The 27798-nt window shown below is 40.8% G+C and overlaps 3 protein-coding genes across 6 annotated transcripts in view; 1 reads left to right on the top strand and 2 right to left on the bottom strand.

Moving 5' to 3' along the window:
• The window catches only part of LOC117942370 (calpain-1 catalytic subunit-like), a 20048-nt gene extending 16182 nt beyond the window's left edge, over window positions 1-3866 (bottom strand). Inside the window, exons 1-3 of the mRNA XM_034867799.1 lie at window positions 3353-3866; window positions 1151-1220; window positions 434-573 (exon numbers count right to left, since the gene is read on the bottom strand). Of these exons, the coding sequence (XP_034723690.1) occupies window positions 434-573; window positions 1151-1220; window positions 3353-3601 (459 nt within the window). The 5' untranslated portion in view covers window positions 3602-3866. The remainder of the gene's footprint in view (window positions 1-433; window positions 574-1150; window positions 1221-3352) is intronic.
• A 5878-nt stretch (window positions 3867-9744) lies between these two features.
• Window positions 9745-14988, bottom strand: eif3k (eukaryotic translation initiation factor 3, subunit K). Of its 2 annotated transcripts, none has more exons than XM_034867563.1 (8): window positions 14778-14988; window positions 13496-13594; window positions 12599-12719; window positions 11759-11836; window positions 11500-11566; window positions 11260-11337; window positions 11013-11138; window positions 9745-9909 (listed from the first exon to the last, which is right to left on the bottom strand). In XM_034867563.1, the coding sequence occupies exons 1-8, from the start codon at window positions 14837-14839 to the stop codon at window positions 9878-9880; spliced, it is 663 nt and encodes a 220-aa protein (XP_034723454.1). In that variant the 5' UTR covers window positions 14840-14988; the 3' UTR covers window positions 9745-9877. The 2 variants fall into 2 exon arrangements, with proteins under 2 accessions (XP_034723454.1, XP_034723455.1); XM_034867564.1 differs by having other exon boundaries at window positions 11759-11833.
• Window positions 14989-18966: 3978 nt separating this feature from the next.
• Window positions 18967-27798, top strand: part of LOC117942201 (mitogen-activated protein kinase kinase kinase kinase 5-like) — a 38355-nt gene continuing 29523 nt past the window's right edge. For 2 of the 3 annotated variants that reach the window (XM_034867549.1, XM_034867548.1), the window contains exon 1: window positions 18967-19348. In XM_034867549.1, the coding sequence (XP_034723440.1) occupies window positions 19229-19348 (120 nt within the window). In that variant the 5' untranslated portion in view covers window positions 18967-19228. The remainder of the gene's footprint in view (window positions 19349-27798) is intronic. The other variant, XM_034867550.1, reaches the window with a different exon arrangement.

The following is a 27798-nucleotide window of genomic DNA, read 5'->3' as shown; positions in this document are numbered from 1 at the left end:
TCAACATTATCAACATGAAAAAGAGAGAAGTGGAAAGAAAGAGAGAATCATTTTGTGTTATTGTCCTTGGAACATGTACACTACACACTACACTACTTGACAATATTCTGCACTATGCATATTTATTTATTTATTACTCTGTCACCTCCTACTCTGCAACATGCCATTTATATTCATCCCCACTTTATCTCATCTGCATAGTGTTATTTTTTACCTGTCCATATATAATAAGGGTGTGTATATAGTGTACATAATACTCTTACTCTATTACTCTTTTTCTTTTGGTATATTTTCCCTGTCTATTAAATGAGAACATTTGTCTTATTGTGATGTGTGTGTGAATTGTTTGAGCTGCTGTAACGAGGGAATTTCCTCTGTGTAGGATTAACACAGTCTAATAATTAACTGAGAATTCGACCCTGACAGCGTGTTAGGAGGCGTTCAGGTGTTTTACCCTGAAGGCGAAGCAGCCGTTGTAGCCGTCCTGGAAGCTCTGTCCTGGAGGCATGACATGCTTGAGCAGGGAGGGGTACTGGGAGAGAGACGCGATGGCGGACAGCAACCAGCAGTCAGCTGAGGACAGGAGGTGGGAGACGTGGGTCAGGTTATCAACAAGGGGGGGGGGGCTGCATCTCAACACAGATTGTCACACACTGTTTATAAGCCTTGCTTCTACTCCAGATGCAGCCGTCTTTTTAATGTTTATAACGCATGATATGTTTTTGAAAAGACAGAAATCGAGCTGGACGATATGGAGAAATCCAATATCATCCTGTTCTTTACCAGATGCATCGATGTCGATATTGTTACACAATGAGAGTTTGATAAATAATCATCAGTAATATGGATATAATGAGTAAGTGGGCAAAGGCAAAAGGCAGTCTGGTAAGTTCAGAGAATGACATCACTTAAAATGCAGCCTTTGAAACCAGGAGAAAAACTAAATGTAAGACGATATCTAGAGTCACATTATTGATATACTGCCCATCCCTAGTCAAAAAGAAACCAGGCAAAGCCCTGATCAAATATGTAGTGGAGGGTCACCTGACCTGACCTCAGGCCTCATCTATATGACAAATAAAACAACGTTGATTTGTTACAACTCCCCAGTTAATGCTACTGTGTAACGCTGCAGCAGCTGTCGACATACCGAGTTTTCCCTGGCGGATGTCCAGGCGCGAAGCTCCATCCACCACGAACTGAGGGCACGGACATATCTCCTGAAAACAGCAGAGTAGGAAGGGTGAGGAGCAGGAAGAGGAGGAGGAGACAAAAGAGGAGAAATGAGAGAGAGGATGGAGAGGAAGACAGTCAAACGATGACAAATACAACGTGTCTGAACAGCACCACCACCAAAGGGAACGGCAGCTAATTATTTAGGATCAGCTATCAGAGCAACGTGGCATAAACTTGGCAAAACGTCTGTTTGTTGGAAGGAGTACTCTGGATTGTGTTATACTTCATGGGGGGGGGGGGGTAACTATGGTTTAATTAGTAGTCAATGTGTTGAGAGAAAATGGTCAGTATGACCAATTCAAACATATTCATGAACTGATCATGTTTAATGATTTATTAATATAGGATCTCCCAGTCTGCTCTCTGTTCATTCATCATTATCTAGTGAAGGTCTTCCATTAGGAATAATCTGGGAAATACTTATTAAGGATTCAACACTTGCTCATTTTTTAAAATAAGTAATCAATAACTACTCTTTAAATAGTGGTTTACTAACAGTTAGAGTCTACTTTATTGTAAAGTGCTGCTGAGGAGTTTGTTTTGGGGAAAGTAAAAGAAATTAGATACATTTAATAAATTAAGTACACAGTTGTGCAATAAATGCCTGAATTAAAGTCTGAAGCATGGGCATATTTTGGTACACAATTTAATGTGCACAGGTTTTGGTTTCCTAAGCAACCAGGCGCTTGCTGGAGCACAGTAATGCGCTCTATGCGCTCTACTGTGGCTTTATCATACACTCAAAATGCCCTGTAAAACTGCAAAATAGGCAACTGGGAAAATAGGCATGTGACCCGTTTCAACTCTACCGCTGACAGAATTGAGAATCAAGAATCGAAAAGTACTGGAATCCAAAGGAAGAATCATAATGGTTCAAATCCAAATGATTCCCAACCTTATTAACTCCTAGAGACAGTTTGGGGAGTCCTTTTGTTGGAGAGACCGAGGTGGACAGAACCCAGTTTAGTGTCCACAGCGTACACAGTGTGATCATTTATTAGTAAGCGTGTAAGTTTCTGTTTGTTTGTTTTATGGAGGTAATAAATATTGCAATATTTGAACAAAATGTGTAAGGATCTCCACGAGTGCTTATAACACGGATCACAAGCCTCAAAAAGGCAACTAGGGAAAATAAGATGAGTGAAGGAGTCGCCACAGCAATGTTACCGCTCTTACAAACAATAACTGGGATAGTTCAGTGGGCTAAAAGAAACCAAAACTGCCAATCGCCTTCTAATATGCACCTAGTGTCACCTTAATTACTTTCATTATGTCACATATGTCACATATTAACTCAACAAAGGGCCTGTGTACTTACACCAGCGGGTCATATCTTATCCAGACTGTTAGAACAAAATATACATTTAGGCCTATGTAAGCTACTCAAGTACTGTACTGCGTAAGTAAGTAGCATGATGGTAAATTAGGGAAAAGTACAAGTACCGCGAAAGGATGCTTTATGTACAGTACTTGGGTTAATGTACTAAGTTTCTTTCCACCACGGTCTAACTGTACTCAGTGGTGAAGAAGTATTCAGACCCTTTACTTGCGTAAAGGTAGAAATACCACACACACTTTGTTGTCTCAACTTCTGTTTTTGGGTCAACTTTTAACTCAAATGTTTTCAATACTTTTATTGAAGTAACACACATATCTGTGTTTTTTTTGCTCTGAAATTCTAATGCACAGATGACACAACTGAGTTCTTCTTGTCTCCTCAAATTGAAGTTGAAATACTCCAAGTAAAAGTCCTGCATTTATGTTACTTGAGTAAAAGTAGCTACATACCTTATCAGGTAAATTAGCCTAATTAGAAGTAGTCTACTCATTAAGTACAGTGTCTCCTTTCAATGTGTTTTATTATTATTTATATATTATTCTGTTTTACTTTTATACATGTAAGATCATTTTAATGTTGTTCTTCCTCAATATAGCCAATTTTAGATAAAATACTAGGTTGCACCATGGCCTACTGTGTCATTTAATATAAATGCTGTTTAACTATCAAAGCATCAGCATGTGTATCAGTTGCATGCAAATAAGGTCAGCTCGTGACAAAGTACCTGTAGGTCGCATCTTGTTACCTAAAAGTACTTTTAATCCACCAAAGCGTTACCTTTGGTCGTTTCCACTTGACCCCGGGCTGCATCTCCAGCTCTCCCACAGGGAAGTTGTAGTCCACGAAGAGCCCGTCCCGGCCGGTCGTGAGGACGTCCCCGCGCTCCGCAGGGGGTCCCCGGGTCATGAGGTCTGCCAGCCAGCGGCGGGACTGGGAGCCGAACAGCTCGTCGGAGCAGACGGAGTCCACATCGTCCTCCGGGGGAGGGAGGGACACTTCAGACGAAGTACTCTGCGACCTTCTCATGTTAGAAATCTGCTGTGTGCTCCTCTCAACACTCTGAACTCAGTGAGCTTCCGACTTCAACATGTTACTGCGAAGACAACAAATCCACAGGCGCCACGCCCTGTGGGGAAGCTACACGGGACAGGTAGAAAGTCACCTGCGCGAAAGGTGTAGGCGTGGGTGTGGGGGGTGCTGCGGAGTTCTCTAATGACGGGTTTTCCCATTCCGTGTCAGCCAAGCACTCCCACATGTTGCAGAGTTTAGTTCAAGGGTGTTTTAGCGTTTTTAAGGCCAACGACGACTTAGTTGAAAGTATGGCGACGTGTCTTAGTCATTCCACTGTTCCAACAATCCCCGACTCTAGTTTGGTCCAAATACATCCTTATTTCAGTGAGGTAGATGTGAAAATACGCCTGAAAAAGCCAAAAAACCTCTTGCTAGTCTTTTTCCAGTTTAGCTTTGGCACACCTCTGTCAAAGTGAGGATTTAAAGCTATTACGTGGGCTATCGTGTGTGATTTTTTTAAAGATTACTTTCGGGGCTTTTCTCTTAATAAGTGACAGCAGATAGACATGAAAGGGGGATGACACGCAGCAAATGGCCGCAGGCCGGATTCGAACCCGGATTGCCGCAGGACCCAGCCAACATGAGGCACCACCAGCAGCTCAAGGCCGCCGTCCCTATCCTCTCCGATACAGCCGCAGCCTCCCTCGGCCTCTCTCTGGCCCAATACAGCTGAATATCAGTTCAGTACATACTGTACACTGTATAAAAACAACACAACATCCTCTCGTTCGCAGCTAGTATGCAATTTGCCAAACTCCTCACTAGGGGGGAGGAGGAAATAGGGCAGAGAGGACAAAACATACAATACATACATACATACACACCTGGACTTAGATTCACCACTGGTCACTTTATAATCATTTTTAACACTGGACTAAACACTGACACTTTAATACTAATGTATGGTCTTTTCTTTGTTTACTTGACGAATGTTGTTATTGTTGTCATTATTTTTATTGGTATTTTGTTGTCTCTATACTGTCTTTATCTATTTTTTTATTTATTTGTTCTTGCTGAAACTGCTGCTGGAACTTTCAATTTCCTGCGGGAGTCATCCCGAAGGATCAATAAAGAGAAGTCAAAGTCTAATTTTACAAGAGAAGTGAATTGGGAAGTTGGTGAACGGCATTCCAGCTGCCTCTGCAGCTGTCACACTGTAGTAGTTCTTACGTGTATGATGGCAGAGCCCCGGAGACACAGAGGACACTGGAAAGAACTACGTGCATTTGTTAACACTTTAACCTTCATTCACAAAGACAGAGATACGTTTGAAAATCGCCCCAAACTGTCCATTAACTTTAACTTTACATGTGCTACTTTCTACACGTGAGTTTGACAGTGTTGACTTGCCCTCTGTCTCACTCAGATCCGGAGCCACAATTCAGGGAATCGGCCAGAGAAACCCGCCAAGAAGGCCAAGGAGTCGCAGTCTTGGTCCCCAGATAATGTTCTGGAAGTTGAGTCCACAATGAGGCAAGAGAACTTAGAGGATAAATGTCTTGTGTTTTGTGTTTTGACTGCAGACCCAAACAGAGGACACGAGATCTACAGCGGGTTCCCTGCCAAGGGTTTCAATCCAAAGGGTGTCATTTGAGTCACTTTGTTTTCACATATTGAAAGTGTAACCTTCACTATATTAATACAATTAATACAAATTACAACACAATAAAATGTTTTTCATTGAAATTGTTCAACTTCTCCATAATTATAATTAGCTGATATTCTGATTCTTTGTCTCTATAGCCATAATTTTAAAAATGAAGAATCACAGGTTTTTCAGAAAAAAGTTTAACTATTGAATCAAAATGCATTAATAGACCAAATGAAGTGTCAGGTGTTACAGTTAAACATGTTGAATTACAGTCGCTGCTGTTTGGCATTGCAATAACGCAAAGTTAGTTATTATTATTAACAAAGGGATGAGATGTTGTAAGTTCTTCTGCGGGACATGGGTTTGACTTTAGTAGGGTTGCAACTAACAATTATTTTCATAGACGATTAATCTATCGATTTTTTCTCTCGATTAATCGATTAGTTGTTTGATCTATAAAAATGTCAAAGCATGGTGAAAAATGTGGATCAGTGTTTCCCAAAATCCAAAACCTTGTTTTGTCCAAAACTCAAAGAAATTCAATCAGAGAGCTCTATTTAAAAATTACTCAAATCAATTAATCGATTATAAAAATAGTTGGCAATTAAGTTAAAAGTTGACAATAAAATTCTTAATCTTGGTGTAGCTAATAACCAAAGCGGTAATGTAGTAAAAAAAGGACAATGTCACTTTGAAAAGTACTGTATTGGGAGGAAAATTAAAATACTAAGATGCAATAACTCAAAATGGTACTAGTTTTTGAGTATATTCAGTCTACCACTGGTGAAGAGGAAGGAGAAGAAATCAAGATAATTAGACATTTGACATCATAGCAAATCTCTTCTGTGGTGTTTGTGGAAGGAGGACCAAAATGCGGAGCAGGGGAGAGCTTCAAAAAAGCTTTATTAACACAAAACACAGTCCAAAGAACCAGGGATCCAACAGAAAGTCCAAAAATCCCAAAACTCAACAACAAAAGGAACAGGGGATAAGAGGCACAAAACTGGGAACAAAGGCAGGGAATAACTCACAGGGGAAAAAGTCCAAGGGAATAGGAAAAATACCAAGAACACTGCGACAAGATGTACAGCACAACACAACGTCGTCTCAGGCAGGACAACCAGGGGGGACAAAAGGATCTGACAAGAGACAAGGGACAAGGGAAGGACAGACATTATATACACGAGGTAATGAGGTCATGAGAGGACAGGTGACGAGAGGACAGGGAACCAGGTGGAAAACGTCAGGTAATCACAAGAGTGGGAAGACACGGGAAGCACACCTAGTTTTGTCATGGTTCATGTGTGCAGTAAACACTACACTCCGTGAGGAAGAAGTCATCACAGAGTATAGTGATATTAATTCCAATATTTCCCCAAATTGTACAGGCCGAGTTCAGATAACTTCGGAAGTTGACATTTTATCCTCTATTCAGCCCATTTCCCTCTGACCACTGGAAACGTTTGTATGTCATATTACACTCAAAATCAGATAAATATCCTTTTCCCCAAAAGTCGCCAGTAAAACATGTCTATCAGACATGAATATTTCATGAAATGCATTCCTGAGATGGCACATGCTGTTATAGCATGAACAGAAACATGAATTATGTTAGTAGTATGTAAAAGGTTAATGCTTTTGTGACAGCTACAATAACTGAAATACCTTCAGCAACAATAACTTTATTGTACATGATTTCTGAACCAGTAGTTAAGTACAGTAATGACAGCTAGGCTGAGTGAAGCTTTTTCTGTCATGACAATAATCATAATAATAATAATAATAATAATAATAATAACAATAATAAATTTAATTTGTAATGCACTTTATATTTGCCCAAATCTCAAAGTGCTACATGATAAACACAGGTAAGTGCTAAAATAAAACAAATGGAGAGCATGAAAATAATAAGATAAAATAAACCATAAGGAAAAGGGCAAGAAACCAGTCAAAAGCTCTCCTAAAAAGGTGGGTTTTAAGGCCACGTTTTTTTCCAGTACAGTAATGAGAGATTCTTTAACGCTGGTGTCTTTACAGCCACCTGAAGGCAACATTTACAGTATTTACAGTCCAGTAGACTTCGTCCTGGGCCACTATCCAAGTTTAACAACAACTTTATTCAACAACATGATTTTTCCCACTGTTGGTTATGGAATTAATTAATAAAAGGCTTTTTACCCACATGAGTAAAAGGGCACATATTACTCCAGTTTTAGCTTCACTTCATTGGTTACCAGTGATATTTAGAATGCACTTTAAAATGTCGGTCCTAACTTTTAGAGCCCTACAAGGACAGGCACCCCCATACATCTCAGACCTGATTCCGCTGCGTACATCCTCACGTAGTCTGAGATCAACAGGCCAGAGACTATTAGTTGCCCCCCTTTCACATTTTAAAACTAGGGGGGACCGCTCATTTCAAGTCGTTGCACCCGGGTTGTGGAACGCTTTGCCTCCTTCCATGCGCTGCTTAGATTGTGTGGTAAACTTTAAAACTCAGTTGAAAACTCTGCTTTTTAAAGAGGCTTTTAACTAGATTGTAGGGTGGTTAGGCTGGTCTTATGTGTACGTGTTATTCTTTTGTTTTTTGTGATGTATTGTATTTATGAGAGTTGTTAAACGCTTCATTTGTTGTGAAGCACTTTGTGATCTTCATCTGAGAAAAGTGCTATACAAATACATTTTACTTACTTACTTACTTAAAAACTATGCGGACGAAGCTTTGTCTCTCATGACAAGTTAGTAACGGTAACGTTATTGTAACGGCAATAATGATAAGAATATTGATATTTTTTTAATATTGAAATACTGATATAAATATTGTCGTAACGTTAGTGTTTAGCTAACAAATAACAGCTAACCTAATTTAAAAGGCCTCTGAGTAACGTTAACTAGGCCGAAGACGGAGATTTGACCAAGGAACTGACATTTAACTACCGGTAGCAGGTTAACGTAACCGGTGTGCTCTATTAAAAGTATTCTATGGAAGATACACAATAAATATAATTGAAAGTATTATTTAAAATGACTCAGCGGTAAGTTGAACGTTAGCTAATGCTAGCTAGCTACCTGTCAACTGGACTGTTAGCTAGGTAACTTAGCTTTAGCTATAGCTTTAATCGATACCATAAGCTTTCCCAAACAATTAAAAAAATAAAAACTAGTACTTGTACTTGATGAATACATTATTTCGGGCTTAGTAAAAAATATAAGCTGTGACTGTTATAAATAATTACTTCGTTCGGACTTACCAGAAATACCGTAGACTACATCACCGGACAGCTCCGTTGATTTCAGCGGCAGGTTCAGCTTTGAATGTCGGCGTGTGATTGGTTGTCTGCGCTCTGCGAATCCTACGTTTCTCATTGGTTGTCTACAGGCAAACGGAGGTCCAATCAGAACGCGTAACTGAACGTAAACGTAGACGGTAACCTCTGCTTTTATTTAAAATATATATATATTTTAAACAACAGAACACGTATCTACCCATTATATCTATATCTATATATCTATATATATATCTATATATATAGATATATATATCATGTTATTTCTTTGAATTGTCCCAAAAATTACAACACGGAGCTAAAAAGCTAAATAAGTCTCTGTTACCTTTGGAAAATAACTACAGTAGTCTACTTAAGGTATACTTATACTTACTTTTTTTTTTGGATAACTTTAGTTACAAGTTAATTTGCAGATTCAGATAAATACACGATATACCAAAAAATAACTCATGCAGAAGCATTACAGCGATAAACATTCATGGATCAATCATTAGAACCCAGATAGAGTATTCTGAAATGTGCCAAGAGTACTTTTACTTTTGGAACTTCAAATTTTGATGTTGATGTTTTAAAACGTTAACTTCTAGGACAGTTTTTGTCTTTAAAGATTTATATTTTTGGCTATTTTCTGCCTTATTTTGATTAGGACAGCTGACAAAATGAAAGGGGGGATGACATGCAGCAAAGGGCCGCAGGTCGGAGCCGAACCCGGCCCACTGCGTCGAGGAGTGACCCTCTACATATGGGCACCCGACTGAGCAACCCGGGCGCACGGATTGAGGCCCTGCTTATGCCATGTTTCTACAGTAACCCAGAATGGACAAATCAAACACTGGATCTAGAGGGTCTTTAGGCGTTTTACGTTACCTGAAGGCCACCGTAGGTTCTCCTTCACACCTGGAAAAGGCTCTTCAGTTGGCTGTAATCACGGGATAGACCACCAAAGTCAAAGGGAAGCTTTAAATGCAGGATTTGTACTTTGAGTATTCATTCTAACCAGGGTTACCAAAAGCCTTTCGTAAAATGGACTTTAACATCAAAAGGTTTTTAATTCATTTAACGGCAAACTTCTGAGCACTTAGGCAATAGTTCAACAGCTAACACTTAGGCAATAGTTCAACACCTAACTTAAAGTCTACGCAGCGACTTAAAGGTTTTTATTTGGCTTCATAACCAAAACCCTGACGAATGTTTACAGAGCAGACACCGCACACACAGGCTGTAAATGATAAATTACTTTTATTGAGAAAAGAGTTATTATGAATCCAAATGACCTGGTTGAATCTGTCGTGCTTAGTGAGTGTGAGTGTGAGTGTGAGTGTGTGTGTGTGTGTGTGTGCGCGCGCGCGCGCATCACTGAGATGTGGCCATGATGCTGGATACACCTGTGAAAAGACAAAAACAGTAAAATGAAAAACAGAAAGAATATCGACTTGAACTTCAAGCGACTGGTCAACATAGAAACAAACATTACACTCAATTAGAATTTTGAACTTGCATGTTCTCCCTGTGTGTGTGTGTGTGTGTGTGTGTGTAACCTCAGATTTAAAAATCTAGATTTAGAGAAAACCCTCCAGAATTTGAGAAAACTCTGCTTAAGACTTGCCATGTTGGTAGTAAGTTGGTCATTCACCTTTCAGTCAGCATATAAGAACTTGTGAATCTTGTCTGACGGCTAAATATAGTTTACGCTTAAACTGAAAGTTTCTTATGTAAAATACATTAAGCTGCTGCTGCCGCCGCCGACAACAGCAGTGCACCGCTTATCTTCCCCGTCGGTACTTCCTGCAATGTCCAAACTGGGGGGGGGGTGCCGACCGCCATCTACCATAGCTAACACGCTGACACAGCCACACTTCAAAAGATCCCTACATGTCTGCATATAAGGGATCTTAAATGGAAGGGCAACCTGCACAACTGGTTCATCTACATTTTAGCAAACATTTAGCTTACTATTTAAAAGGTTCCAGGTTTTGTTTTCCCATCCTGTATACATTTAAATATTTTTTCTTACATTTTATTCCTATTATTATTATTTCATGTATACTGTATGTATGTATAGTTTTCCTAGTATCTCATTTATATTCTGTGTTGTGTGACTAATGTACGTGTGCTGCTGTAACACCATAATTTAAGATAAATATCTATCTATCGATTGAAGTGTGGCTGTATAAGCTACTTCTAGAAGACTAGAAGTGCAGACAACCTTAAGCAAAAAAAACTTGTGTGCAAATCATGCAATTGAGGAAAGCAACTTACAGCATTAACAATCAGACACGAGGAGTCAGAAACCCAACAACACGACAAGTGCAACTAGTCAGGCTCATTTCCTGATAAAGTGTGGTGTTACATACAGTACGTTAGAACTGGTTCACCCGAAGAGCCGGCACGAGGCCGTTTGATACACACTGTAATGTGTGTCTCCTAATTTTGGTTGAATTTAAGGAAGTTATCCTCGCTTCTCTTTTGTCCGAGCGGCAGCACTCACTCTCAAAGTCGATCTTCTCCACGATGTTCTTGGGCTTGACGCTCTCCTCCTGGTTGAAGATGAAGATTTGCCCTTCCTCGTTCTCCGTCCAGCCGTACTTATTCATCCACACCTTCACCTGCGTGTCTGGACAAACACAGGGAGACAGCGGGCGTGAAGCTGGAGGTTCAGTCAGGTTTGTGACTGTGTCATTGGGTTGTCTAAAGAAACACAGCAGGCCTGTGTACTGGGTCTCCAGACTTCTTACCCAGCGGGTCTCCCAGCATCTCAGCCAGTAACCGGTGCTCGATGGTCTGGTAGGTGATGCCCACTACATGGCAGATGACTGAAGAGGAGGAAGAGGATTTAAACAACAGACGATGGTGATCACTTTTCAACAAGTTTAATATGCATCGTTGGCTTGTTTCCGGTTATTTTTCACAGACTGGTTGTATTTACGGAAGAAGAACAAAACGTCCACTACGGGGAGTCAGATGATGATACTCACACTTGCGTACAGAATCCTCGAAACCAGTAATGCCGTCGATGAGCTCTCTGTTCTCCTCAAGACTCGTCTGTGAGGAAGACGAGGAAGAGGACACAATGAAATGACACCAAGAGAACAAAGTCTTTCACACGGTTGGAAAAGAGGACAAGAACAAAACGTCCTCAGAAGGACAGATGTCAAAAGAAAGGTATTTAATGATGGATTAGTCAGCAATGACACCCTGTGTGTGTGTGTGTGTGTGTGTGTGTGTGTTTCGTACCCAGAAGCTCTGGAAGTGGCACGTCTCCAGCAGGTTCCCCAGGTAGAGGATCTGCCTGATGGGACGCTCCTCTTGCTGCGACACTGTAGTCAAGGAAACGCACCACGATACAAAGACAGAGCCTGCCTAAGCCCCCCACCCCCCCTCGCCCACCCATCCATCCTTCTTCTACACAAAATACACTGGTTAGAAGGTGGGACTTGCATAGCTTTTATCACATGTACTACAAATATTATTTCACCTGAACCTGTCATGTCTATATTTGAATTCCCCTTCAGAATACATGAACCAAAAAAAAAAAAAAAGTGTACTTGCAAATGTAATGTGTGAAATAACTGTTTTTCTTGATTGCATTGGATGTGTGATGGATGGTCGGAGCTGCACAGCTCTACTACACACAGGGATCAACCTGTCCTTTGACCCACTGGGGTTCCACTGACAGCACATGACTACACTGTTTTTCTACTTGTAACATTTCTAAATGATATCTTTATAATATGCAGATACAATCCTACAAGTAGGAGTCTCAATGTGTTTAAATACACAAAGAAACAAAAGCCTGGGTATCTTTTCCAGAAAGATCAATCTCTACCAAACACCACCAGTTCTCTGTGATCATCAGTTTTGTGTCAACTTGCACGTCAGTTTGACCCAACGGCTCAACGGCGTAGAGTACAGACTGTCAGGGAGGCCGTACAATTAGACTTCTCTTTATTAATCCTGCTGGGATGACTCCCGCAAGAAAATTGAAATACATGTGCACATAAATTAGTAAATGGGAGCTACAAACGACTGACAGTCAGATGACCTGAGATAGGTGAAAGAGCACCAAAAGGATACGTGTGTTTGGTCGATCATACACTTGCAGAGCGTGAAGTCGGTGTGTGGCAGGTTGGTCAGAGCCTTCAGCAGAATCTGGGAGGTCACCTGAGTCTGGAAGTAGGCTGGGTTGAACTGGTACCTGCAAAGGGAACCATGTCTTTACAAACTGCTCGACATACTCCGGGAAGCACTTTCTTTGGTGGGAACGTGACATTAATCTTGTTAAATGTTACTAGATTTCTTTTTTCTAATCCCTGCTTCTGTCAACAAGAATCACGGCAAACCTGCAAAAACAAGAGAAACCAGCTAACACACAAACCACCTCACTGTTTATACAACTAAAACACATTCACACGAGGAAAAGCAACCAACAAGGTAAGTGGAAAACTAATTATTTGCCCTGCCGACAGGGCCCACCCCCACACCATGTTGGCACCTGCGACAGCAGTGGTTCCTCTACGTTGATTCTGTAGTGGCGGCACGCCGCGGTATCAGAAACAGGGCAGACACACAATTTAGTCACGACTGCCTTTTAAATGATCCTGCCGACATAAACCGTCCACACAGAAAGACTCCGGATAATTCTCAAAGTGACGGGTTGATTAAACAAGCTGTCCTGTGTCAGCTAACATCATTAGTCCATATTTAAATATGCACCTTAGTATCTGTTCTGACCTCATTCTCTATCTCACTATTTATCACTCTACAGGCTCTGTACACCCATATAGGCATTTAAACATTTATTTATTTTCATGCATTTAGCTAATATGTAGACTTTTCTACAGTGTTTTTAATTGTTTCTGTGCTGTGTATTTTTTTAAGCTGTGAACTTTGGGCGTAATTTCGTACTGCAGCGTACTGTGGAACGACAAATAAAGAAATCTTGAATCTTGGATGGCGGCTGATGGAACTCACAGCTTCAGGACAGCCAGGTTGGCCTCCAGGTCGTAGGCGTTTTCTTTAGCTTGTGTCTCCACGTAGCGCTCCAACGTGGGAAGGTTTTCTGGGTTGTACCTGGGGGGAGGGAGGGAGGGCATTTACAACACCTTTTAATTTAGCGGTTTTGGAAAGATGAAAGTTAATAAGCAGCAGTCCTGAGAAAAGTTTGGCTTCATATCTTTACCAACAACAATCAGTTTGTTTTAGCTAATGTCAGCGTCACACAGCAGCTCTCCAAACATGTCAGGGTGAGTGATGCATCTTCATCTATTAATATTGATAGGTAGATAGATACCAAAAAAATGGGAAATTATGGTGTTACAGCAGCACAAGTACATCAGTCACACAGCTCATCTAAATTATTAATTTATTCATCTCGCAACGGGAAATTACAATGTTTTAACTCTGTTTTTGATTCACACAGGCCTGAATTACACACACATGCTCAGTCCCCATACATGCACTAATAGAGAGATGTCAGAGTGAGTGGACTGCCCATTGAAAGGCGAGCCAAGCAGCTTGGTGCCTTGCTCCAGAGCACATTGGCACCCCCTGGGCCAGTTCTTCTGTGGGGACTTGAACCTACAACCCTCCGGTTCCCAACCAATCTCCCTACAGTGGCTACTGCCACCCCAAATTAGAAGATAACTTTACTTAGTTTTTCTGACACCATGAAAACATTTTAGAGATTCGTGGTTCTCACGGGACCGCGATGCTACAAACAGATGTTGATCTTATAGAATATGATGCATTGCTGCAGATTAAAACTACCCAACCATAAAAAAAGAGTTAAAAAGAGCACAACCTTAAACATCTACAGCAGTAAAATGCAACACACATATTAATCCAGAAAAATCGAATACAACAGGAAACACTGACTGGGAACATTTTACTGCACAAAGAGTAATTTTACTGTTTATTATTATGTACAATTTGACTTCTTCTACCACTCATTCAAATGGTTTAACGGGGGAAATGTTGGTACGTCACTCGAGCACAGCTAGCTAACGTTAGCAGCTGTTCAAATCTGCTCTTTCACTTATAATGTGATTTTACTTCGATATGTGTATGTATAGACCATGCAGTGTTCACATTGACATCAGACTGGCAAAAGTAACAACAACATAGCTCTAAGCGCCTTTAAATGGGCTCACATTGACATCTCAACAAACGCTAGCTTAACAACATTAGCCAACAGGCTAAACTAGCGTTAGCTTGTTTCGCCTGGTTACTGATTCGTTAAAAACTTCATCCAAACCTGTCGATTCCTCGCAGGAGTTTCCCCACGTTCGCCCTCATCTGTTCGAAAGACACCGACATTTGGTCCAAACTTTTACAGAAAACTATTTAAGGAAAACCCGAATTAAAACCGCACGTGGGCCGCAGAGTTGAAAAGGTACCGGGGCGGAGGGAGAAAAGGGTCGGACCGGAAATAGCGACGCACAGACGAACCGGAAAACACACGACAGTTGTGGTGGACGGGACCGGGCGCGAGGTGGCGCTGCCGCACCAATAGAGCTCCTCTAGCCAAAGTAGTAAATGTCTGTTTCCAAACCATTTACCATTGCACCCAATGTAATAGTTGCTGTTTTGTTTTAGCTTTTATATATTTTAAGCTTCAGTAGGAAGTAGGAACACATTCAACGCTGCACCTCTACCTGTGCCTCCTGTCGCAGCATCCCTCTTGGAGTGTCTGTCTCAGACGTGGATGGATCAGGCCTCTGAACGGGCCCAGGGGCCCAAAGTGTCAAAGGCCCACCTGGCCTTCACCTGCAGGATGTCACCCAGAGTCACCCAAAATGACTTCATACAGATACAAAATGACCACAAATAATGAAAAAATAGACAAAAACCTCAAAAGCCTGTGTCACTTTTACTCCTAGGTGAATGGTGAAGCGTTTGCATGTCTGTGCCCATGAGGACCATGAGGACCATGAGGACCATGAGGACCATGAGGACCATGAGGACCATGAGGCCTCATAATCAGCCTGTGGCAGCAGTGCAGAGAAATACCACAGTTGTGGAGAGAAATCTGCAACAAACAGCCACATATGTGCAGTGGCTTGAGATTACACACCCAGGCTGAAGTTTATTAAAAAGAGGATTAAAAAAACTGTCTTTCGGAAATTGATCTTAATGCTTTAACTAAAAAAATCAGGAAAATCCAACCTTTCAAGGACAACAATTTTCTTTGTGGATGAATAATGTATTGTAAATAAATAACATGGACACAGGCATAAGGAACTTTTCATAAGATCATCCCACAATGTAAATACAACCAGCTATTAAACTAATTGGATTACACATGCCAATCTCCATGTGTGGTGAAGGGGAGATGATGGAGGGTTGGTATAATTCCAGGCCAGGGGAACTTTATCAGGTTGCATAGTATCCTGATCCATGAAATAACTGGTCTTTAAAAATAAAAATAAATAGAAATTGATTTAATTTACATTAAATCATACATTCACAAAGAAAATTGAGTTAGATTTTCCTAAATTTTTTGAATTAAGGCATTAAGATCAATTTCCAAGAGACTTTTTATTTTATTCCTCTTTTTAATCACCTTTAGCCTCGGTGTGTAAACCTTCTCAAGGCGCTGTACTGGGACTTTGAGTCCAGGTCAGAGTGGTCATACAAAGCTGTTTGGTCCATTTGTGACCGATTTCTAGATCCCAAAGGACAATATAGCTGCTGTTAAATGGACTTAGTTTGATTGCTGTCTGTGCAATATATATGTATTTTCAAACCAGTTATTTGTCTATCTCCAAATAGTTTTATTGACAAGACACAGGAACCGTTTCTTTGCACAGGCTGTCACTAGGATGAACTCTTAACACCAGTCCATAGTGTCAGGATCAATAACCCTGTAACACCAAGCATCCACCTTTCAATTAAATAATGTATTTTAGAATGATAAACAGACTGTTTACGTGTAAATATCTGTCAAATATATAGCTTACTGTCATATAGATACAGATATGTAAGCAACCTACATATTATATAGGCCTATATCATACTACACAATACTATATATCATATACTGTACATAATATTAATAATTCTTTATTTATTCCAGAAATATTGGTCCTTTTACATTGCCCTGTTGTCTTTAGGTTGCAATCCTCATAATCCTCATTTACTTTTTTTATTTTTAACTCTGAAAGAAGTTCATGAGGATGACTGAATCAAATTAAAAGTGAAGAAGTTGCATATGCTTTAGCCCACTTCTCTGTCTTGTCTCGTTTTGCTTGCAGACCATGACTCCAACGAGGCCGAGTATCTTCTACGTGCATGTCCAGTAGATCCGCACGATGTGCACGTATTTCACACTAACAGAATCTAGACGGTGCCTTTGAATCGTCCCCCACTTGAGGTCAAATTAATAGTCGTCTGATCCGTATTTCTGTGTAGTAGCGGTCCTGCTCTCTAGGCTGAGCTGAGGTTCAGGCAGTTATTTGAGGTTAGGTGGGCTGTTACATGTGGGTGTTTGTGAGCCGAGAAAGAAACGAAACTGTAGGAGGCAGGTAGCCATCAGACAGAGCAGACGGAAGATAAATGTCAAACGCTGAAGATGGTATCATTACGTGATGTCTCTCTTCAATGGGTTCTCTAACTTAACCTTTTAATGAGGAACACACGTCAGCTGCTTGTTCCAATCTTCACAATGCCTCTTAATGAGAGAGGCTCTTTTAGAAGAGTGGGTTCAGGGGCGCGGCAAAACCTCTGAACCCTGTACATATGTAGGCCTTCTGTTCTGGGCCCCTCCCCACATCCACGGATTTAACACTGCCCGGCTATCACTTAACATGAATAGAACCACAGAAACCGTTCTCTCGAAACACAACGTCTGCTACTTGCCCTTCTGAAAGAACGACAGATCGTTGGCCAGTGACATTTCTGTACCATTTATTGACAGGTGGGATGCTCAATGAGTGCTTTAAAATGTATATTTTATCTTTAATAAGGCAAACTTCTACATGATGACTGATCATGCATTTAAGAGAACCAGTGGGGGTGGCAGGGTCTCAGTCCGTAGGGAGCTGGGTTGGGTACGGGGTGTAAGTTAGATGCTGGAGAGATGCCACTTCACCTCCTTGGCACTGCCATGTGCTCTTGAGCAAGGGACCGTACCCCCCCATCCACTCAGGGTGCTGGTCCAGCACTGGCGGCCCACTCACTCTGACATCTCTCCATATGAGCATGAATAGGTCCTGAGCATGAGTGTGTGTGTGTGTGTGTGTGTGTATGTCAGGCCAGTGTGCAGTCATTACTAACAAAAAAGAGTGTACATTGTAATTTCCCCACTGGTACACATTTTAATGTTTTGATTTTAAAACCCAAACTGAGAACTTGAGAACCAGTTTCTCAAAGAAACCGATTCTGTGAAAAGAATCGGTCGGCCCATCACGAGTAACCAGGGTTTGAGGGCCATTTATTCCCGTATTTACACAATATCTCACCCTCCGCTCTCTATGATGGATGGCTTTTCACTCCGGCGTCAGGTGTGGCTGTTCAGAACAACTAAACACTGTTGATTTCTGACAAGGTCGGTCAACATGGTCTCAAAAGGTTGTTCTGTTCGAGCATAACCCGACTTAAAGGACAGCTTCACAGAGCCGCAAGCAAGAGGCTGCAGACTCTTAATTTAACCCTGTGTGTCAGGTTTCTTTTTTAACATCTGTCTATGTGCTCGGCTGCTGCAGTGTTCCCTTCACTCAGAGAGGAAATCAACATGTTGTAGGTGTCTGCAACAAATATCAATTCAGTGTATGTTTAGGGTGTCACTTAACCTCTGGACAGGGACAACAGATCAAAGGTTAGTAAATGAACATGCTGCAGAGCTGTAAGAAGCTACAGATAACTATGAATGCCAATATGTAACCTTTATAGAATATTCAGACCAGATTCACAGCTGATAAAGGGATTTTAACTTGTTATCAAGATGCAAAGGGTGCCCTTATTTATCGGCAGGGAAATGCTGAGCAGGAAGCTGACAGGGAGCTCCAAGCACGAGTGACTGTTCTCGCAGAGCTGCAACACACACACACACACACACACACACACACACACACACTTCAGTAGGCGTGAAGCTGAGACTGAAACTCACGCTGAAAACCCCAAGCAGCACAACTGCAACTAATCAGCTACAAGCCACACACACACACACACACACAAACACACACACACACACACACACACATACACACACACACACACACACACACACACACACACACCCACACACACACAGAGAGGATCTTAACCTTTAATTCTAATCTTAGCTCTGCCCACATTAGCTCTTAAAAAAACACTTGTACATCTTGAACAGAAAACACATGAAACAGTCTTTCTCTCATGCGTGCTCACACCCAACAGGAAACAAAATTGGATTATGTAAATGAGATGAGAAAAAAACGTTTGAGAGAGAAGAGAGGAAGGTGTGAGAGAGGGAGGGAGGATCGATAACAGGCTGAGAAACAGAAACAGGAAGGTGTGTATGTGTGTGTGTGTGTGTGTGTGTATGACGGCAGCTGAACGACACACAACAGGCAAAGTGAGTTTTCTCAGCAACTCACTTCTTCTGGGAGTTTATCCGTTGGGTTGCCTGTAGATGTGTTGAGTGTGTGTGAGAGTATGTGAGGGAGAGAGAGAGAGAGAGCGTGTGTGTGTGTGTGTGTGACATGCCTGAAGAGGAATATTAGCAACATGAGCATCAACATGGATTCCCAGCACCGGGCAGCTCTGGATATCTCCACCAGGAACCCTCAGGATGATTTTGAGCTGCTGCTGAGAGTCGGAGGAGGAACCTACGGAGAAGTTTTTAAGGTCAGAGCCTTCAGCCGCTGCTTTAACACTCTCGTAGTTCTGCTGCTGCCACCAATCAACGTTTCACTTCAAACTTATGAGAAATCTGAAACATTTGAAGGAATCTCTGAAAGTGAAGGGCTCCTTGAAAGAGTCTGAAAGATGAGACTGAGTTATCTTTTAAGATCAAGTAGAAGTGCATGGCTGAGTAAATTCGTTAGTATGAAGGGGAAGTTTGTCGCACTGACTGCTAGCGTCTTAAGTCAAGCGTATCTTACTTGAAGAAGTATTCAGGTTTTTAACCCAAGTAAAACATTACTATAGTGTAGAAATACTCAGTTACAAGTCCAAGTCCTGTATTCTACATATTGCTTAAGTGAAAGTACAAAAAGTACTAGCATCAAAATATCATTTTTTGTTGTTATTTTAGCATCAAAATATCCTTAAAGTAGTAATAAGTACTCATTATGCAGGATGGCGCCTTTTATAATAACGTACAGTATATAATATGATCATATTATTATTGATTATTGTGTTTATTTCTTGAAAGTTTATCCTGCTTGGTAGCCCAGCCTAGTGGTTCCCAATGTGGAGTCCTGGGACCCCCACGGGTCCTTGAGAGGGTTCTAGGGGGTTCCCGGCAACAAGGGATAACATTTTTTCACAAGGTGTTTGCATCATAGTTTCATCCGTTAGTAACACAACGACCGAATATATGACATATAATACTTTCTGTGATAAAACATCTAAAGCCCTATTTTAACGATCTGAGCGCATGGCGTGAAGTTCATGGCGAAGTTGCGTTTAGGGCGCAAACAAATTCACTTTGAAAAAAAAGTGTCTGTCAACCGGGTGCTTGGTTCAAAAGAGTTGCACTTAATATCTTCGTCAATTCATAGGTGTGTTTTGGGCGTAACATGCGATAAACCAATCAGACGTCACCTCCCATTCCCTCTAAAAGCCATGAATGTTTGTACCTTGGCGCGTTGCTATCATGATGGCGGGTTTACGAACCAGGAAGGAGGGATTTTCAGGAGGAAGATTGTATCTGCTCGTGCGTGAAGTGGAAGTGTGCGAGCAGATCACTTTGCCACCAAAACTCCACCAAGTAAAGCAGGAGTTCACATGATGAATGCCGCGTTGTTGACTTTAGACCAGGGATCTGTTGGTCAATGGCGCCATCACTTTCCGCTGCCTCAAGATAGCAATACGGGACACTGACAACTGTGTCCGTCTTCAACGAAGACGGACTTGCGAAGACACACAAAGCGCCGGGTGCAAGACAAGGCTCTAGAGATTTAGAAAATCCTTCAGATGGGAGACCCTGGGACAAAATCTTATCAAAGGGGGCCCAGTGGTCTGCTTTGTGTCAGTTTAGGGGTCCTTGACATGACATAGTTCAAGCAAAAATACCCCATTTATTAGTTGATGAATCCAGCTGAATCTGGAAAGAAACTAAAGGTAGCAGACAAATGTAGTGGTGTAAAAAGTACAATATATCTCTCTGCGATGTAGTGGAGTAGATGTAGAAAGTAGCATAAAATGGAAATACACAAGTACAAGTATCCCAAAGTTGTACTTACAGTGAACACCGTGTACATAGCTACTATACGACTAGATGTTCGGTTCCTCAGGCTTGAATAGATGATGTCCTTCTCACTGGAAATGTCTTGATTAGTTTCAAAGGAAACATAGGTGTGATGGATTTCAGTTTCATTGGTTGATTGCAATCACAACTTGAGTGCAGGCTCCGGGTTTGCTGGAGGAAGTGGGTTTACACAAAGTGAAAGTATTCTACTTTTTTTGAGAATTTTACTCCAACTGAAACAGACAAGGTCAGTCTAAGCCCTGACTGCTCTATTCGTACGTTTTCCCTCGTCATGTCATTTGATTTATTTGTATTTAACTTCCTTATGTTGAGCACAGCTGGGGTTTTTGTTTGTCAAGGTATCTACTGAAAAATTGACTTTTAATTGTAATTTAAAACTTTTAATAACTAACAAAATGTCATGGAAGTGAAGATTTAAAAGACGTTGTGTTGTGCTGTACCTCAGACGTGTTGTTGATTTCCTGTAGCATCTACAATGAAAATACACATTCAACAGAACTTATTTAAACTACTTTATTTTCGTGTACCACCACAGAATTAGTTCCTCATTGTTAAGCACAAACATCCTTTAAACAGTTTGAGATGAAGTGTGAAACTTCCAATGTAAATACTAGGTATGAACCAATTAATCTCACATAACAGTCAAACAATATAAAAGTTGGTAAATCCTATAGGCATACATTTATTACCAACTTTAAAAGGTATTTCTAGATGGCTAGGGGTAGTTCATGAGGTGCACCTGAATGCACCATGAAATTGGAGTCACAGGGATGTTCATGAATGAGTTACATAGTTATAAGAAATCTTTGAAGTGAAAGAAGCAGTGGATGGGTTACAGATCAAATAAGTATTGGTTGTGGACTAGACTGCTATTATTTAATTACATTTTTCAGTTTTATAATTCAGTTGTCTCTTTGTTTTAGTTGGATACCTAGTCTGTATTTGGTACTCCATGTATTTATCTCTAAATTAAGATTCTAATAGTCTGAATTTGCTAAATAAATGTTGGATTACTTTGCCGGGAAGGCCCCCCCGGTGACTAGCATGAGGGGCTTCCAGTTCGGTTGTTTCTCCGTCATCTCCGAGTCCGACAGTGGCTTTAGCTGCATGCTAGCTACCTGATGGTCTGTGTGTTGTTGTTTTTCTATAGCTTGGTTACTTCTGATACTATTAATGGAGCTTGTATCATTTTAAACTTGTGATGCTAAGGCTTAGGTATCACTTAGGTTATGGAAAAACCGAGGGGTCAGTTTTATTTCACCAGAGCGCAATTTAAAGATGAGAATGACTTCTGTTTAAGGTCGATTTACCACAAGTTAAAAATGATGCAATCTCCGTTAGTAGTATCAAAAGTACCCAAATTATAAAAAAACAACAACACACAGACCACAGCGAAGTAATTACACGACAAGACAAACACAGTCTCTTTTTCATCAAACTGCAGTTTTTGCAAAATTCCTGCAATTTCATCGCGAAAAATTGCCAAACATATTCAGGATATTCCATCGCATTTCTTTAAGAAAAAAGGCCACACAATCAAAGATTTTTGACCGCCGCAATCCCCCAAAAACCATGCGTTTTTCTGGAAGGACTGATTAACATGTGAGATTGGGATTCAGTCTCATTCATTCGCTAGTACTGTTGTTCAGGTGTTCATGCGTTGGCCTTTTGGACTGGTTGGTATTTATTTATGATAATGTGGTTCAGAAATTTAGATTTATTCTCTAGAAAGTGCTTAAAGTCTCCAGATTGAACTGGGGTATTTAATTTAAGTCTTCCAGTGTTTTTGTGTAGAAACAGTCAGGGGATAAGCCTACAGATCCTTGCTGATGTCACCCCCAAATCCTGGGATTTCAATAACTAGCTGGTATACGTTTGTAGTATTTTAAAGAATGCATTATATAAACCAGGGAAATATTGCAAAGAATCTCACCAGCAGCTACAAGGTCCATTCATGGTCTCAAAATGGATTGAGCTAGATTTCAAGATTATTAAGAATAGAAATGTCATAGTAGATTTGGGCATTAGTTTGAGCTTGTACTATTCTTTTGAGCGGCTGTTTGGAGCACATCTGTGGATATCATGGGATTATATTTTGGATATCAGGCTGTATAAAGAGACATATACCATAAATGAATCTATCCTGTGCTTAAACTGTTCAACAATGAAGAGCAGTAAATGTTGCTGATGCAAAGCAGGTTAGCTGTAGAGGGAGCACACTTCCTCTAAACAGGCCAGTTGATTTGTTCTGTTTTACAGAGAGGGACATTTGCATAACACATGGACGCACACACACATGCACCCACGTATAGATGTGATCAAACATGCACGTGCAGTGAAGTGCATGTTTTCTGTTACATGTTGCTACACTCACAGTATTCAGTTCAGTCCGCAAATGCAGCACTTTTGCACCATGAGCAGCGGTAAGAAAGGAGAGAAAGTAGACCACTATAGAAATCAGGGGTAGAATGTAACAAAGTACAGTTACTCAAATACCGTAATTAAGTACAGATTTCAAGGTACTTGTACCTTACTTGAGTATTTCCATGTTGTGCTACTTTATACTTGTACTCCACTACATCTCAGAGGTAAATAATGAACTTTGTCTATCAGCTTTAGTTTCTTTTCACATTGTCTCCCTTTGGCAGACCTTCCTCCACAGGGCAGCTGAGGAGGGTCTTGCTAGTCCCCACAGCATTCTGGGATGGGAGAAAAACACGCTCTGGTTTATTGGCATTTCTTTGAACCAATCACAATCACCTCGGGCGGCGCTAAGCGCTCTATGGAGCAACATCTGCAAATCAGCCTCGGGAAGGAACTTGTTTTGGTGGAACGTGTGTACATTTTAAAGCTTGTTTTAGTCGTGCAACAGAAACCTCAGATTGGACAGACAGTCTAGCTAGCTGATTGATAGCAGAATGTCTGTGTATAATGGTACAGTAGCTTTGACTAGTAGAGGATGGAGCGTCACACACAGCTCCTTTAAGTCGGATCAGTAAGAGTAGTGGACACTGACATGAAGACAGTCAGAGAGAAGGATGTGGTGACTGCACTGCTTGAGTCAGATTTGCGTAGTACAACTGGTTTTCCCATCTCAAGTTACAGTAACTACTCAGGTTTTATCAGAAGCTTATCACTGGCAATTCACATCCTTGTTCAACCTTGCATAAGAATAATAATAATAATAATAAATTGAATTTGTATAGCGCTTTTCCCGAGCTCAAAGCCGCTTAACAGAGTAGGGACAGTTATTAAAAAAATAAAAAAATAAAAAAAATAAAAAATAAAATAAATAAATAAATAAATAAATAAAAAAATAAAAATAAAGAAAAACTAAGGATAGGCAGAACAGAAAAGATGGGTCTTCAGACGGGACTGAAAAATGGTGAGGGACTCAGAGATGCGGATCTCATGGGGGAGGGAGTTCCACAGCCTTGGAGCTGCCCTGGAAAAGGCTCGGTCCCCAAAACTGCGGAGCTTTGACTTGGGGACAAAGAGGAGACCGGCTGAGGAGGATCTGAGGGGCCGTGAAGGTTGGTAGGGGGAGAGGAGGACAGTGAGGTATGATGGGGCAAGGTGGTGGATGGCTTTGTAGGTGAGGACCAGGATCTTGTATGTGATCCGGTGAGAGATGGGAAGCCAGTGAAGCTGTTTTAGGACCGGAGTGATGTGGTGCCAGAATAGAGAGCAGTCTGATGGTGTCTCATGCTATCATGCTCCGTGACATGTTTTATTTGTCACACAGGGAATATTGAACTTTAGCTAAACCTAAATCGGAAATCAAATTGTAATCGCAAAATCTGGCAGAGAAATTGCAGGTAGATTCCACCCACACACACCCTCTCCCACCCCGAATCGTTCAGCCCTGGTCGAGATCAACAGATAAAAATAAAGAATTACTAGTGTCATCTCAAGCAGAAACACACTGTCGTACATACACACTGTGGAGTGGTTCCGACAGCGCCAGACAACTAAACCCTGAAGTTTTTAAGCAACACAAGATTATACAAAAAGGAATGGAATTAAAAAAGCAATTAGGAATTTGTATATTACTGAAAAAAAAGAAGAAACAGTATCAATTGCCCATATCAGGTAGTTCAGTGTTACAGTTGTGTTAAATTGATAGTGTAAAGGAAGAATAACTATAGCAGACATGTTGGCATGCACCCGGGCAACATTTCTAACTGCTGATGCACACACTACAAACTTCCTTTCTCTAACCGTCCTAGTTGTGCTGGTTTTACCTGTTAGACAACATCAACACCACAGCAAAGAATGAACAGTTTTATCATGTTTAGCCAAGCATTTTACAATATGAATCCACTTAGAAAGAGAAAGGAATGCTGTATGTCAGCATTCATTGATTAAATAAACGGGATGCTTAGCATTAAAATGTGTGCAGATTAAAACAGGAGCAGCTTCCTCTTTCAGTGCCTGGTGCTCAATGATGCAGCCCAACTGCGATTATTTGACACGTGCTAGTGTTTTAAAGACCACGGCAAATTATTCACTCTGACATTCTGGTTTCAGATGCCATCAAGCGGGGTCTCTGGTCATAATCACTCCTTCACTGACCAATCAGCATGCATTAGCAGGATGCTAGAATGTTATGGGCAACAACTATTTAACGTGTAAGAAATCAAAAGGACAAAAGTAGTATTTTGTTCAACTTTTGACCTATAATCCATGTTGAACTTGCAAAAACTACAATCAAATCTGAGATTTCTCAACGCCAATCAAGCAAAAGAGCCAAATTTAGAGACCCATTCATTTTGCACTCGCCCGCAATCACCCCTGAAGAAACTCTAGTGGAACTGCAACCAAATGAGGCTTAATAGGGAGAGAACAGGCTCTCAGTAGACTGGTCTTAATAGGGAGAGAACAGGCTCTCAGTAGACTGGTCTTAATAGGGAGAGAACAGGCTCTCAGTAGACTGGCTCTGAACAAGGGGGGGGGGGGGCTGAGCCTCCTTTAGCTTATCACTTTTATGCATGATAAGGATGTATTGGAGATCTACCCCAACTGTGGGAATGCACTTCCTCTGCCTGTTGCTGAGGCTCAAGCAGAGAGGAGCGTTTCAACACTAGAGTTGATCAGGTCATACCTGAGGTCAACAGCGTCCCAGGAACGGCTCGCTGTCCTCGTCCTCCACAGTACCGATCACTCAGTCCGTCACTAGGGGAGCCGACGGCCGTCATTAGCCCCCCCAGTGAGCGTGGTCGCCCCGTGTTGGCTGAGTCCTGCAGCGGCCCGGTTCTTGAGTCGGACCTGTTGCTCTTTGCAGCGTGTCATCCCCCATCTCTCTCCCCCTTTCAGGTCTGTCCACTGTCTCTACACAATAAAGGGAAAAGCCCCCAAATTGATCTTTAATAGGGGAGATGATGTCATACGAAGACGGAAAGGTCAGGTTTTAGTTTTTGTTTGTGTTTTCTTTAAAGGATTTGTGCTATTTAGAATAGTTATTTTATTTGTATATTATTAATACTTATGGTTATTATTGTTATATTTATTATATTATAGTTACTTTCTGCTGTTGTTACATGTTTTTATATATCTGATTGTATATATTTTGTCACATTTATATAAATATACTGTATAAATATATATATATATATATATATATATATATATATACATATTTATACAGTATATTTATATAAATGTGCCATATATAATAACCATAAAATATACATACAGTATATTTACATTTATGTTTATATACTGTATATATATATATATATATATATATATATCTATATATATATATACTGTACATATGTATATTTTTCAATTGCACAAATCCTTCATTAGAACATTTGAAAAACACACTTCCAGTTATTTAACTATTGTAATTACAACAGGAAACACTTTTTAAAGTGCCCAATCTCCCCCTCCAACATTGCCAAAAGACAATGAGCACAATGTTGCACAAAATATGACAGTATAAGTTATCAGAACTTATCTAATCATACACTATAGGGTGTAATTCAGTGTAAACCCACCACTGGTTTCCTCTGTGTGTCTCCAGTCATGTGTGACCACTGTCAGAAGACCCGAGGATCACTCTTTAGTCACTTTTCTGATGTGATCAACAAAGTCTTTTCAGTCATGACCCAGAAATGTTCTTCCTGAAATATAAACGTCTGTTTGATGATGGATGTTGCTTTCTTATCAGTTTACTGCAAGGGATTTTACCTTTGTGAAATAAGTGTACTGTAACCTTGGTGCAGGGCTTTGGTACCTGACTCAGACTTGGCTTTTAGCTGACTGCAACTCTGCATCCAATCGTATCCGGATCTTTTGTCCTCTTACAGTAAAACGCCTGACTCTCCTTATCAGATGTGGCTTGTGCTACTAAGCTGCAGTCAGGGTTGCTGTTCAATGCGGTGCAACTCTTGTTTCAGGCCTCATAGAAGCTGTGGGCTGCACCTGTGTTGAGTGTGCGACCTGAGACGCAAAAACAAAAAAATAAAGAAGTGAGATGAAAGAGCAGAGCCAAGTTAACTGTGTCAGGTTTCTGCTGAAACAGTGTGTGTGTGTGTGTGTGTGTGTGTGTGTACATCTGTTTTTTACAATTAAATGTGCTTGACTTTCTGGTTAGGGTTGATTTATCTTTAACCCAAAAAAAGAGGAAGAGAGAGAATTTACAATGCTGAGAACATCAAACAAATGCTTCCAAACTCCACCCCATAACTGGTGTGTGCATGTGTGTGTGTGTGTGTGTGTGTGTGTGTGTGTGTGTGTGAGAGAGAGAGAAAAAGTGAGGGAGCATGTGCTTTAGTAGATTGTGAGATCAAATGTCTTAAAGAAATAATCTTACTGTATAAATGACCTGTAAACTAAATGACCCCCAGTCTAATGA

This window comes from Etheostoma cragini, chromosome 3, assembly GCF_013103735.1.
Source record: "Etheostoma cragini isolate CJK2018 chromosome 3, CSU_Ecrag_1.0, whole genome shotgun sequence".
Lineage (NCBI taxonomy): Eukaryota > Metazoa > Chordata > Actinopteri > Perciformes > Percidae > Etheostoma > Etheostoma cragini.
Note: the sequence above shows the minus strand (reverse complement) of the source record. Positions and strands in the feature narration are given on the sequence as shown.

What these genes read in the sequence shown, in the direction of transcription:
- eif3k (XM_034867563.1), bottom strand. Translation starts at nt 14,839, where the DNA reads ATGTCGGTGTCTTTCGAACAGATGAGGGCGAACGTGGGGAAACTCCTG. An exon ending in GCCACTTCCAGAGCTTCTGG is followed by an intron (nt 11,567 to 11,758) that starts GTACGAAACACA and finishes TCTTCCTCACAG; the next exon opens with ACGAGTCTTGAGGAGAACAG. An exon ending in GATGCTGGGAGACCCGCTGG is followed by an intron (nt 11,139 to 11,259) that starts GTAAGAAGTCTG and finishes GTGTTTGTCCAG; the next exon opens with ACACGCAGGTGAAGGTGTGG.